The 13,877-nt window shown below is 34.5% G+C and overlaps 1 protein-coding gene across 1 annotated transcript in view; it reads right to left on the reverse strand.

Annotated features, from left to right (window-relative positions):
* Positions 1 to 622: 622 nt before the first annotated feature.
* Positions 623 to 13,877, reverse strand: part of LOC129220552 (myelin regulatory factor-like) — a 73,084-nt gene continuing 59,829 nt past the window's right edge. The window contains exons 19-24 of the mRNA XM_054854983.1: positions 12,668 to 12,907; positions 10,688 to 10,846; positions 8,144 to 8,306; positions 6,815 to 6,941; positions 3,222 to 3,311; positions 623 to 1,707 (exon numbers count right to left, since the gene is read on the reverse strand). Coding sequence (XP_054710958.1) covers positions 1,633 to 1,707; positions 3,222 to 3,311; positions 6,815 to 6,941; positions 8,144 to 8,306; positions 10,688 to 10,846; positions 12,668 to 12,907 — 854 coding nt within the window. The 3' untranslated portion in view covers positions 623 to 1,632. The remainder of the gene's footprint in view (positions 1,708 to 3,221; positions 3,312 to 6,814; positions 6,942 to 8,143; positions 8,307 to 10,687; positions 10,847 to 12,667; positions 12,908 to 13,877) is intronic.

Genomic DNA, 13,877 nt, shown 5'->3' on the forward strand with positions numbered 1-13,877 from the left:
AGGATTTCTTATTAAAATTGAAGCATTATACTTATTACTCATTGTAATATATCATTCTCATGATTTTTATATTCAATTATTATAGGTAAAGCTCCACTAAAATAATAGTGAACTTCGATAAGGTTTTTTTTGGGACACAAATTTTTGTTTTCGTTTTATATGACAGTTGAACCTAACAAGTACATAACTTATTCAGTGATGAGTCCAATTGCCTGCTGAAACGCAATAATAAATATCTTTACTGTGCTGGTTTGAATTTTCTTCTCTGAATGATTTGTAGACATATTTATTGATTTTTTAAAAATGAAATTAATTATCCTCTTCGTAAAAATATTAACATAATAAGTAATTAGCGGCTTCTTGATTATTAAAAAAAAGAGCAGTTCCTGGGGTAAGAGTAGAGATAAAAAAAGAATGGGAAGGGGGGGAGGTGAAGCGAAGCGAGCAGGGGATGGGCCTCCTAGCATAGGAATAAAATTTGTTCTTGATGTAATACAACACCCTTTTTGAGTATAATGCACATTTGATGGAAGTTTTGTGAGCTTCAAAACATGTTACTTATTCAAAACCAAAACTACTCAAATTTCAATTTATTTTATTTAAAATCAGTTTCAGACGAAAATAATTACATACATGAGAGAGAAGAGAAAAATCGAAGGCAACAAAAAGCAGTTTTAAATAGGAAATACAACAACGCGTCAAGAGCAAAATTGAGCTACTACTCTAAAGCATAACTAATTGTATCTTGAAAAAAAAAATCCCTTTTCTTTCTCCGTCGTATTTACAAATGTATAAGAAACGAGATACGTTCATAGATTGCAATTGTAACATATCTTAAAAGAAATCACATCAGTACAATAGATTATTGAACTTTAAGTGCAAGTAATAACGTTTATTATTTTTCATCAGCAAGTTTTTGATGCAACAAAAATCTTTCCATGATTGATAATACAATAAAACCTATGAAGTTGACCACCCTTGTAAGTTGACCGCTTTTTTCAGGCACGGAATTAGCCCTAATCATATAAATCAACCTCTGTAAGTTGACCACCTGTTTAAGTTGATCACTAAAGTAGTGCACCGTAAGTGGTCAACTTACTCGGGTTTCACTTATTTCCGATTGCGGGATATTAATAAAAATTCATTTATGATCCAGTACAGACTATAAAAATAGTTTTTTTAATTTTTGAGCTATTAAAAAACGAATGCTATCTATAAGCGGAACTGAGCTATAGAACCGATACAATTTACTGTTTCGAGCAAACAGGACAAAAGGGACAGTTTTAAACAGCATTATTACAACTTCATTGTATCATACCAGTAGGGCGGCATTCTGCACTTTTTGATTTCTGAACAACTGCATACTATGAGCAATACGATGCTCATCTTCATTAAAAGCAAGTAATTAATGAAGTTTTTAGAGACACAATTAAGTTTCAAAATAACTCTCACACTCACTGTAAAACTTATTCAAAATTTTTACAGTAACTTGCGTCTCATTTGAAAAACTTCTCTTCTAGTTGTGCACCAAAGCTACACAAAACCGAGTCCTTTGAGTTTTCTTCTTCTTCCAGGAACACAGTGGAAATTTATAAATACAAAAGGCAGTTTCTTAGGCAGGATATTGGCTTTTCATTTGTCGCATCTTCTTTGGAATGTTAAAACATATTCTGTGAATGGACGGTGATTGGCATTCAGTGAACAAATCTGTAATAGAAAGAGAAATTCATTAGTTTCATTAGAATTAAGTGAACAAACCTTTATTGGAATGAAATATATATTAGTTTCCATTGTTGATCGACACGAGGGAAAAATTCATGGAGGAATGAAATACTTAGTAGCAGGGCTCGATTAAAATAGGGCGGGGGGTAGGTCAAGCACTTTTTGGGGGCCCCTTTGCAATCAAAAGTAACATTTCTGTTGCGCAGATCTCTTCAGACCTGAGCAGATTATCAGAACAAAACAATTATAACAACGTACTATACCATAAATAACAAAACTTTATGTAACAAAAGTAGACAACTAACATTACAATTTTATCACTTCAGTTACATATAACTGATGGTAGGTTTTTATGTAGCTTTCATGTTTGTTAAGAACAAAATATCAAATGTCATTTTCCAATTATGTAATGTATTTCAAACCGCAATGAAACCAATATAATAATTTAAAAAAAGTCTTTATTTATCGAGATTTTGTGAAGGAAAACTATAAATTGCTAGTAGTACTTTTAGTTTTAACCTTTTTTTCTACCGTACTTCATAGTAAAGTATGATCCAAGCTGTATAAAGTATGACAAAATTATAAAAGCTTCATTAAATTTGGTTGTGCCAACTAAACATAAAAAAATGCATTAGAGATTTAAGGTAGGCCGTTGGCGAACACCCTAATTTTCGAGAAAGATGGATTTTGCGATTTGAGAAATTTAAAGAGCCCCAGTGTTCTTTCTTAATCCGTAATTGCTTTTTAAATCGATGAATTATTCCGAAAACTAAAAGAAATGTACTAAATTTAAATGCACTGCTTTTTCTGAAGTTTATTTTTTCTTTCTTGATTATATCTCATAACCACGTTTTCAAAGTTTTTATTTACGCCAACAACTCTATCAAAAAAAGTATAAACTCTAAAGATAGGAAACGTAGCAAAAATGATAATTGAACATATTACTGTGATATAAACCTCGGAAAGTTAATGTACATGCAATATGTTGTTTTGAAATAATGATCAATTAAACTTAGGAGGCAAAAAGCACGTTTTCGGGGGAACTTTTAAAACATTTACCCCCAAACACCTGTTTTCAGTTAATTATTTCCAAATTGGGAGAGTTATATCACTCTCTGGTATCTAACGAAGTGATAGGCACAAAAAACTTTTTAAATTATGAAAAAGTGAATGCACTGCAAGTGTTAAGGAAATGGTAATCTTTTGCTAAAAATATGGCTTTTTTATTAAAAAAAACCCTATAGAACTTTTTTTTTCAACAAATAAGCAGTTAAAAGTGTTATTTATGTCATGTTTAATGACCGTGTAAAGTTTTAGAATGGGGAAATGATTTTTATTTAAAAAAAAACCCTAGAGAACTTTTTTTTTCAACAAATAAGCAGTTAAAAGTGTTATTTACGTGATGTTTAATGATTGTGTAAAGTTTTAGAATGGGGAAATGAACATTGAAGAAAAACATATTGAGGGTGCTCGCCTACCTAAAGAAGGAATTAACTTACCTGTTGATTCGTTGTGAATCTGCGTGGTATCATCCTGAATCGATACCTGCTTCTGAAGAATGACCCGATGGGGAGTTGCCAAGAATGATTCTGCAGGGGAAAAAAATCTCACTGAGTATGAGCCAAGAAAAATTCTTTTCAATTCGTATTTATTCGTATGGAATATTTTTTTTTTGTTGTAGAAAAACCTTTTTTCTGGTTACCTTTGTCTTCCATAACTAAGTCTCAAATTAGACGCAATTATCAAAGAAGCCAGAAGAGATTAGAGAATAGTCACAGATCTCTGACTATTTTTCAATAAACCCTTATTCTGAGACCTTGTCCAATTTTCCCAAGAAGTTCTCATTATAAGAGGAAAACTGATTGCAATACTAGACGCTTCCTTCATGAATGTAGCCTTTCAAAAATCATTGAATGCGTTTTGTTTATTATAAAGTGGCATTCCCAAGAAGTTAAATTTTGGTTTTCCGCACTTATCTGTCCCCTGAAATTAACTAACTAATACTGACTTAACAAACTGTCGGATTTTTAAAATAAATTAAATGAGATTTAGCATACCTTCTTCCTTTATCATCGCTTATTAGAATTAATTTTCCTTTTCTGAGTTTTCATGTACTTTATCTTCGATTTCAGTGACATGTTTTTAAAGTAAGTACCATTTTGAAATAAAAAAAGAACAGGTACAGATAGAGCGACGAAATTTATTGCACAAAAATCTACCACCCTCACGCTATTTTTCGACATTGCTCCCATGATTTTCCAAGCATTTGTCATAGCATGGTACAGGTTTTTGTATATTTATTCGTAGAAAGTTGCCGCCTGTGTATTCAACTATGGGGTAACATGTTCTCTGAGATCATCATTGATGTTGTGCCATCGACCGCCAAAGAAAGACTTTAGATGCCGAAACAAATGAAAGTTGCTGCGAGCGAGGTCGGGCAGTTCCGGAGGATGTTCAAAAACTTTCCAGCCAAAGCCCTGTAAGAGTCCTCATGGTTGTCTTCACAGGCGGTAATTTTCTACGAATAGGGTATGCAAAAACCTGTATCACGCTTTGACAAATGCTTGGAAAATCTAAGAGCAATGCCGAAAAATATCGTAAGTGTGGTAGATTTTTGTCCAATAAATTTCTTTGCTCTATCTGTACTTGTTCTTTTTTTATTTCAAAACGGTACTTACTTTAAAAACGTGCCTCGTACTTAACATAATATCTCTCCAGACATAAACTATGAAGACAATCTGCTTACACCTTTACTTAAAATTTCGCTTTTCGATAAAGAGCTTTAGTAATTTCTGACACAAATGTAATTACAATTAAAAAAATAATAATAAGGGTGAAGTTTGCAGTCATGAAATCGTATTACTGAAACATTGATTACAACCAGTCTTCATATTAAAATTACTCGCACATGTTTTAGATCAATGTTCCTCAATATTTTTTTTTTGCTGGCGGACCATTGTTTTCAACTCCTTCTTTTTCGCTTTAAAAATCAGTGCTCTGATTACTACAAATAATTATTACTACGAAATTAATTCAGCATTTTTTTTATTCACGTGGCGGGTAATCTCAATGATGACTTACTGATTACATAGTACTCCAGTTAGTTATACATCTCTGTACTACATTGGGTTGAGAATCATTACTTTCTCTCTATAGCCTCTTTTATTATCTTTTTCCTCCACGGCAGTGAGATATATCATTAAAATAGTACTCTTTTTGGTAAAAAGAAATGGTGCATCACTTAACCTTTTATAAGTCCATTTTTTCCCTTCCTTTTACAAAAAAGGAAATATTGTATTCGCGAAAAAGTTTTCACTCAAAAATCGACCTTAATTTCCGTTTTACTCACCCCCGAATGAATATTGAGTTTTTTTTCGACCCGACCACACGTGGATAAGTGCCTAAGAACGTATAGACGCGCGAAATATCCATAATGACCATTCCCCAGTCAATTACAACGAATTTTCTCGTGACGTCTGTATGTACGTAGGTATGTATGTGCGTATGTGTGTGTATGTCGCATAACTCAAGAACGGTAAGTCCTAGAAAGTTGAAATTTGGTACGTAGGCTCCTAGTGGGGCGTAGTTGTGCACCTCCCCTTTTGGTTGCATTCAGGTGTTTTTAAAGGGGTCTTTTGCCCCCCTTTTGGGGAGGGAAATCATTGTTCATTTTGATGTAAACTCAAGTGGTGTTATAATTTGACGTACAATTGTGATATATCGCCTATCTTTTGGTAGCCAAGGTTTGTCACCAACTTGGCGACAAATTTGGCGATTTTTTTTTTAATAATCTGTTTCAATTTGGCCAGCAGTGGTGATATTTAGAGAGTAAACTATTGAATCACATTAAAATTGCCAGTAATGGGGAAATGACATTAAATTGGAGTAAAAGGAAGTCATGTGATGCACACATCAGCTCGTTTCTATTTGTGCTACATCAAAATTGTTTTCTGGATTAAAATTGGTAGAAGAAAAAAAAATCATGAAGGTCTATTGAAAATACTTTAATTTATTTTTTGCCCTGCTTTTCTCTCGTTTAGAAAAAAAAAGAGGGAGGGGAATGGGTGCTTCTAGTATTTAAAAATTGATGCTTTTTCCTGCCGTGGGAAGATAAAGCGCAGTGTCGACAGAAATGAGGTTTCGAGATTTTGAAGAAATGCGTTTTGAATTCCATACTAACAATAGAAAAATGTTGGAACTTGGGCGTTTTTTTCTCGTTTAATTTTCAGTGGAAACCAAATAAGCAAGCATGTACAGCAAAACTCAAGTACAATCAATGACAAAAATGCAAAATGAAAAATTAGTATTTCGCTTTACCTTCCCACGGCAGTATACTAACTTTCTTCATTCCTAAAATAGTATCAAAAAATCAAAGGTGATCAACTAGTTCATCAGAGGCACTAACATTTGCTGAACTTGATGGGATGTTAGTTTAGACTGCCTCATAAAAAGCTAACATAAGAAAAAAAAGAAGCAAAAAGCATGTTTCATCGACTAGATATTGAATACTAAGATTTTCCAACCTTTTAAAATGTTAAATATTGTGGAACTGTCTACCAAAAATTAAGTGCCTCTACACTGTTTAAGATAAACAAAACTTATAGCTTCTTTATTTTCAGACTAAGCATCTATAAAAAGCATTCTGTTTCCCTATTTGATTGTTGTTTAACCTCCCTTGTGAAAGTTTACGACATATATTTTGCAAATGCAGGTGCAAATTTATTTTTATTTATTTTTTAAAGTACTTATGATAAATACACTTTTCTAAGCATATAAAATAAATAAACTTGAGCAATTCACATAGTTCCTCATTTTATGGTTCGTTTGATTAAGCATTTTAATCTTGATATTACGTGCAAAGCTTAGGGGCACAATCAACTTATTGTGTCTGATTCTATCGAATACGATCAATTGTGTCATTGAATATGCCCCTAGTAGTTTAAAGAAACGTTTGGCAAACTACGTACACAATAATTAATCGTTTATAAATGTTACCAGGTTTTTCCGTAAACAGTATTGTCAATGCTTTCTTCCTTCAACAGTTTTTTTACTTTCAAATAATGGCGGATGGAATGTGGAAGTGTTTGCTTACCTGAGGAATGAATGCACCCTTGGTGACTTTATTCGAAAGATGAGTTTTATCTTCTCTATGTAGTCTGTTGCAGGATGAATATTGCTTTCCACCACAGTAATCGATGATGGTATCTTGGTCCTCGGCCCTGAAGAGAAACATAAAAAAGTTTAAGTTCGAAAGTTCTGGTTAAAGTTAAATCCTCTTTTCTCATTAACCGCAACTAATATTTGTAGTGTAAAATGGAATGCAAAGAATGACGACATTGGTGATTCAATTGCCATACGGTCTTGTGTGCTTTCATCGAGACAGTTGTTAAAATTCGCTGTTTTTAACTTATTTTTATTGTTGTTTTTAAAATACTGCTTTAACTTTTTTTTTGTTATGTTTTCTTTTTTTCTGTTGTGCTTTAAATGGCATTTCTATGTGAAGTGTGCACTAGAGATAAAATAGGTAAAATGAAGGGGAAAAAATATCTTTCGAGGGATTTCTGTAAATCTCCTGAAACTTCTTATTTCACCATATACATATTATTTCTCAAAGGTGTTTCTTTTTTGTGGGAGTGCCATAACTGCTTCAATGCTTTATCAAATTAAAATGCTTCATCAAAAGTAAGGCATCATTTTAAAGATTTTTTTTTCAACGCATTCGGCGAAAAATAAAGAGACAACCCCCAATCTGGTTGTTTTGTCGAAAAAAAAGTTTATTCTGTTTTTCTGTTCTGTGTTCTTTTCTAAATTAAGCATTGCTTCAATAATTCCAAAATTGAGTCTCGTTGGCTCAGTTGGTTGAGCGTTGGGCTAACAATGAAAAGGTTGCGAGTTCGAGTCCCCAACGTCCGAAAAATATGGTTTATGTTTTATGCATTCACGTCACTGAGAAGGAATAAAAGGTGGAGAGAGTGAAGCCGGGACCGCCGTGAACGTTAGAGAGAAGGGGCTCACTCTAAGATTCGCGGCGATCCCGCTCAGACCTGCAAGATTTTCCCCCCTTTCACTCTAAGATTTGCGGCGGTCCCGGTGAAGCTCTCAAATCTTGAAGCAAGGATCTCAAGTTACGTGATATATTTTTAAAGCAAAGTATTGGCAGAAATCAGGTTTTGTTCCCTCGTTTAACGTAAAACGTGTCTCCCATTCGTCGTAGTTGAACCATGTGACTTGGGATCTTTGCCTCAGCATTTCAATGATAGGAATTTCTCCCTCAAGCTACGAATTCCTGCTCTGAGATTCATGCCACCCTTAAAACTCTTCAGCGCCCACCTGGTGGGCGTGCCCCCTCCCCCATGTTAAGAACAGCTGCACGACAAGATTTGCTTACCAAAAAATAAAGTTTCGAAAAAAAAAAACTTACATGAAATGAAGTGTAACGTTTGGATGCGGGAAATGACGGGAGATGTATATCGAACAAGATATGTATGCTGCCGCAGCGCCATCTACACGTTCCTCGGTACACAACTCTGGCAAAAGTGTGGCATTCAACTCCACCAGACGAAGAATGGGCTCTGAATTATATTCTGAAATAAAATTTCAGTGAAACATTCTTTTATTTTTGTTTAACATACATCACATTTATTGCATCTGAGAATGAATTTTACTGTCACATGACACTAGTCTGCGATGAGATTACTGTCTCTGAAGTTTGAATTTTTTGGCGTATTTTTAGCATATTGACTGCATGAAACTTAAAAACCAGAAAGTTACTATGAGGTGCCATTTTTTTTTTTTTTTTTGAAAAAGCTTAAATTTATTTTTTCTTATAGCGTAATGTTCGTGTGCCTAAAGAGTAGTGAAAAACTGTTCTTTACCATGTGAAGTTTTTTATTGTCGAGATTTAAAAACCGAATGTATTTAGAATGCTTTTATTGTGTTTATAGTAACAGTGAGGGCACCTGGTGTTTTTTATTTGATGATTAATTCAAACTCTTCCAATAGTGAAGTAAACAAGACAAAATAAAGCAAAACACTTTATAGTAGGAGCAAACCTAACCTGACAGCAATGTGAAGGCTCCTCAGAAACCAATCACAACATTACGAGGATGCTAAATTAGGTTTGCTCCAACTGTGTGAGTTGTATCAACAATCGTAAACACCCATTCAACAAACTGTGCACATTAAATGTCGATTTCTGTTTGAAACGAGCTGATGTGTGAATCACATGACTTCCTTTTACTCCAATTTAATGTCATTTCCCCATTACTGGCAATTTTAATGTGATTCAATAGTTTACCCTCTCTTTCACCAACAGTGGCCAAATAGAAAAATTTAAAAAAAAATCGCCAAGTTTTTTGGCGAAGAAGACAGGCGATATATCGCCAAATGTCCACCAAATTATAACACCGCATGAGTTTACACCGAAATTAGCAATGATTCCCCCCCCCCCAAAAGGGTCAAAAGATCCCTTTAGAAATACCCGAATGCTACCAAAAAGGGAGGTGCACAACTAGACTCCACTAGGAGTCTCCGTACCAAATTTCAACTTTCTAGGACATACCGTTCTTGAGTTATGCGACATAAATACGCACATACATACTAACGTACATACAGACGTCACGAGAAAACTCGTTTTAACTAAAATCTCAATATTCATTCAAGAGTGAGTAAAATGGAAATTAAGGTCGATTTTTGAGTAAAAATTTTGTCGCGAATACAATACTTCCTTTTTTGTAAAAGGAAGTAAAAAAAAACGAAGTCATATTTTGGTATAATTCTCTACATAGTCTAATATTTTCGAGGGCCCCAGAAACTAGAGGGCCCTAAGGAGGGTTTTATAGGCCAAATAGCTAATCAGATCCGGATGTTCGCTCTTAGAAGAAAAAAAAATCGTCGCCAAGTTGGCGAAAAAACTTGGCGACCAAAAGCTTGGCGATACGTCACCAAGTGTTTACCAAATTATAACACCACTTAAGTTTGCATTGATATTAACAATGATTTCCCCCCAAAAAGGTGCAAAAGACCCCCTTAGGAACATCCGAAAGCAACCAAAAGGGGAGGTGCACAACTAGACCCCACTACGAGTCTATGTACCAAATTTCAACTTTCTAGGACATACCATTTTTGAGTTATGCGAGATACATACGCACATACGCACATACGCACATTCGCACATACACACATACGCACATACATACAGACGTCACGAGAAAAGTCGTTGTAATTACCTCGGAGATGGTCAAAATGGATATTTCGCGTGTCTATACATTCTTAGGCACTTTTCCGCATGTGGTCGAATCGAAAAAAAAACTCAACATTCATTTGGGGGTGAGCAAAATGGAAATTAAGGGCGTTTTTTGAGTGAAAATTTTTTCGCGAATACAATACTTCCTTTTTTGTAAAAGGAAGTAATAAAAAAGCGTTAGGAAAACGCTTGAGATGGAATTCGCCAAATTATGCCAGTGCAAAATGATTTCGCCAGATAGCCTTATGTGATAGAAGTAAACAGATTAAAAATTCGTATTCAGCACATTGATGTTACCTAATATCGTATTTCGTTCTTTAGGCAAAAAATTAAAAATCCGCAGCCGAGTGTAACCCAAAATCAGTACGACTTTGACTCTTCGACTCCGAAGCCGTGGCTTTAAGTAAAAAAAAAATCAATATTAAATTTCCTTTCTGAAGAGTTTCATTGGTTACTTTATGTCTTCATAAGTTAAAAAAAAAGCAAATCCAACTCAAATTATGTTATCAGTTCCAATTTGATTTCCTAAAAAAGAAATTTTAGACCATTATAAAATTAGTTTTTACATGCCCTTCCTGTTTTCTTGCCTCGATCTTACTCTTAATTCATCCATTATTTTTTGTACAAACAGACACATTTTTAAACAGAAATACATTCAGAAACAAATAGAAAAAAGAAGATCAGGACATGGAAAATTTGACTGTATTTTCGAATATTTACCTGATCTGAATATATTGATATTTTCTGCATTGTCCTCTGCAGCGTCTATCATTCTTTTTTGCATTTTATGCGAATCAAAAAGTGACTCCAATTCCTCTTTTGACGTCTGTGGAGTACTTTTGTTGGGTGAGATTACTGAATGGTTATGCTTTTTTAGCTCTGTAATGAAATATTGAAGAATTACTCTTAATATTGACTATCGAAAGCTTTCAAAAGTTGAATTCTATCATTCTATTAGAGTTTTAAATATGCAATAAATTTATTATAATATTATAAATTACAGGAATTACTTTCTACATTTTCCCAAAAACTCATGCCAGTATTTTTCAACTTAATATCAATCTTAAATGCTATAAATTTCAATTGAAAAATATTCGTTAAAATTTTTTAAAAAAAAACTTTTGTGTCTCGCTTTTTATTACACTCAAACCTGTTTTCATGCGGTCTTTTTTCATGCGATTTTTTTTGTGCGATTTTTTTTTTTTTTGTGCGGTACATTAAAATTTCAATCAGATTGGGATTCAATTGACGATATTATTTTTAAAACGAGTGCGAGGTAATATCTTCAAGTGATGACATAGGCACGCCGACGGGAAGTCAATGTGACCTCCCAAAATTTTCCTTATTCGGGAAATGTTGTTCGAGTACTCGGCAAAAATTATTCACTTGGTTTATTTTGATTTCGTTTAAATATTACAATTTTGTAAGTTTTTGGGTTATTTTCTATGTAAGACTTTTTTTAAAACTGCGTTGCGAAAACAACTTTTCAAAGCTACTCGTGAAGTTTCGAACAAATTTTTTTTATTCGGTCCCTATCCATCTCATAAAAACAGGTTTGGGTGTACTTCATTCTGGTTGTGGTATCTTTTAATGTACTTACTACATAAGGAAGCAGATTTGTTATCTTACTTATGTACGCAATTAAATGTAAGTTAGAAGTTACCATTTTAATTACGAAAATAGGAGAGAAGAGAAGGGGGGGGGGTAATTGATCCCCCCTGATCACCCAAATAACGTGCCTGAATTATAGCCAACTGTTTGAAAATGTATCTCTAAGCGGTGGTCGAAGTCTTCAGCTAACAACGGTATGTACTAGACTATTTGACTCTTTGTCAAACCAGGCACTTAAACTGCTAATTGAAGCCTTCTTATTGGTTGAAGAGAGTTTCCGACGGTTTGGCTGTATAACCCAGGGTGGAGTATATTCTCCAGGCTTAACTGCGAGTCGATAATACAGTCGAACTCGCTTATAACGAATGCAAAGGGACCGCGATATTTGCTCGTTATAACCGGGTGCTCGTAAAAAGCGAGTTTTTAAAAGAATTATAAAAATTCATCTGGTTGCTCTTTTTCTTCTTTTACATCTATGTGCAATGCCAAATGAGAAGGTTACTTTGGTTTGAATTGTCTGAATGCCTCTTTCTTATGTCATTGTTTTTGAGGAACACACATATACACACATATATAATTTATAAATGTTTTTTTACTCCACAAATTAAAAACGTGCTGTCATCGCTTGTTCTCAGGACTTATGATTTATCACTAACTTTGGAATGATAAAAAATTTTTATCAAAAAAGAGTAATCTGAGCTGGAAGTCAATAGAAATTTTACGAATCACAAAAATATATCTTGCTTCAAGCGAGGTTTGCTCGTTATGAGCGAGTTATGCTCCTAACATTGTACCAAACAAATATTTCTGATTTCCTCGCTGAATCCGGGTTATTGTTAAATCAGAGCTCGTTATGAGCGAGTTATGCTCCTAACATTGTACCAACCAAGTATTTCTGATTTCTTCGCTGAATACGGATTCTCGTTAAATTAGGGTTCGTTATGAGCGAGGTATGCTCCTAACATTGTACCAACCAAGTATTTCTGATTTCCTCGTTGAATCCGGGTTCTCGTTAAATCAGGGCTCGTTATGAGCGTGTTCGACTGTACTCCAGTGAATAAAGAAAACCAGTTCCGAAAGATTATTTACCACGAAGAGCTGCGGAATTTCCACTCTTCTTCTCGATGTGGGGCTCGTTCTCCCTTTCATCCTCATGGAGTGGGAAAGGCACATAATCTTCATCTCCCGCGTAGGATTCGCAGCAGTACACGGGGCAGTCACTGGACAGGCAGTCCACGTCGCCACTATGATGTCCGTACAGCAGGTCATCAGGCGTGGTCACTCCACTTGGCGTTCGGGAAGGTATTTTCGAATCTGATTTGGGTACGACTAAGTTCGAAAAAAATGAATGAGTAAATTATTCTAGACTATAATGTCTAAGTGTCGTTGTTCAAACAATAAATATGGTAAATGAATGCATAATGAAATCAAGAACTATTGAAACTAAACGACAGAAAATGTATCTACATAAAATTTGGTGTTCAAAGTAGAATGGTACTTTGGTTGCAACTTGCAACTCAAGCTGCTAAAGATCTCAGGCACTCGTTTGTCTAAAGAGGCTGAGAACGAAGCGTTTGTTTTTAAATGGGGCTGCACATTTGCTCTTAACTTTATACAGACCTAGTCCATAGTTTAACCTTTTGGTAACGGTACTTTCAAATCTTTACGTGGGTAATCGTTTGCACTTAAAAATTGATTCTTTTACTTACGTACTTGGTTCAACTCAAGGCTTAATTTGTGTGGGATCTTAGCTCCTACACTTCTTTGTTTATGGTAGTTTTTTTTTTCGAATTAGGCGATAAGCAGCGGAGTTCATTGCCATAGCACCCCGGAGGTCACCAGTACATTAGTTAATTTAATGTGTATTCCTTTTCTTCCGGTATAGGGTAAAGGCACCAGTCACAGAAATGCTTAAGACAGTGCTCTCAGGTTGACTAAATTTTCTGAGCCTTTTAATGTATTTAGACTTTTTAAACTAGTTTTCTCTCATGCAACAAAATCTCATCTAACGTTTGGCTGCTTCTGGATCCTCTGAATTAGTTATTTCTATTTTTATTTGCTCAATTTCGAAAAAAGGTCCAAGCTCCCAGTAACAGACACTAAAAAATCTGATTATACTCAGCATCAGACAGAATGAGGAACGGATGAGTAATAGACAAAAATTCAATTTTTTTCTTCAAAATGTGCCAAAGTTCTTTATTTTTAGAAATAAAGCCTCATTAAATTGATGACTATCGTGAAACACCAGATGACCTTGTGGTGGCTGTTCATGACCTACCATTACTGCCTTGTAAACATC

Source organism: Uloborus diversus, chromosome 4 (assembly GCF_026930045.1).
Source record: "Uloborus diversus isolate 005 chromosome 4, Udiv.v.3.1, whole genome shotgun sequence".
In the NCBI taxonomy this organism is placed as follows: Eukaryota; Metazoa; Arthropoda; class Arachnida; order Araneae; family Uloboridae; genus Uloborus; species Uloborus diversus.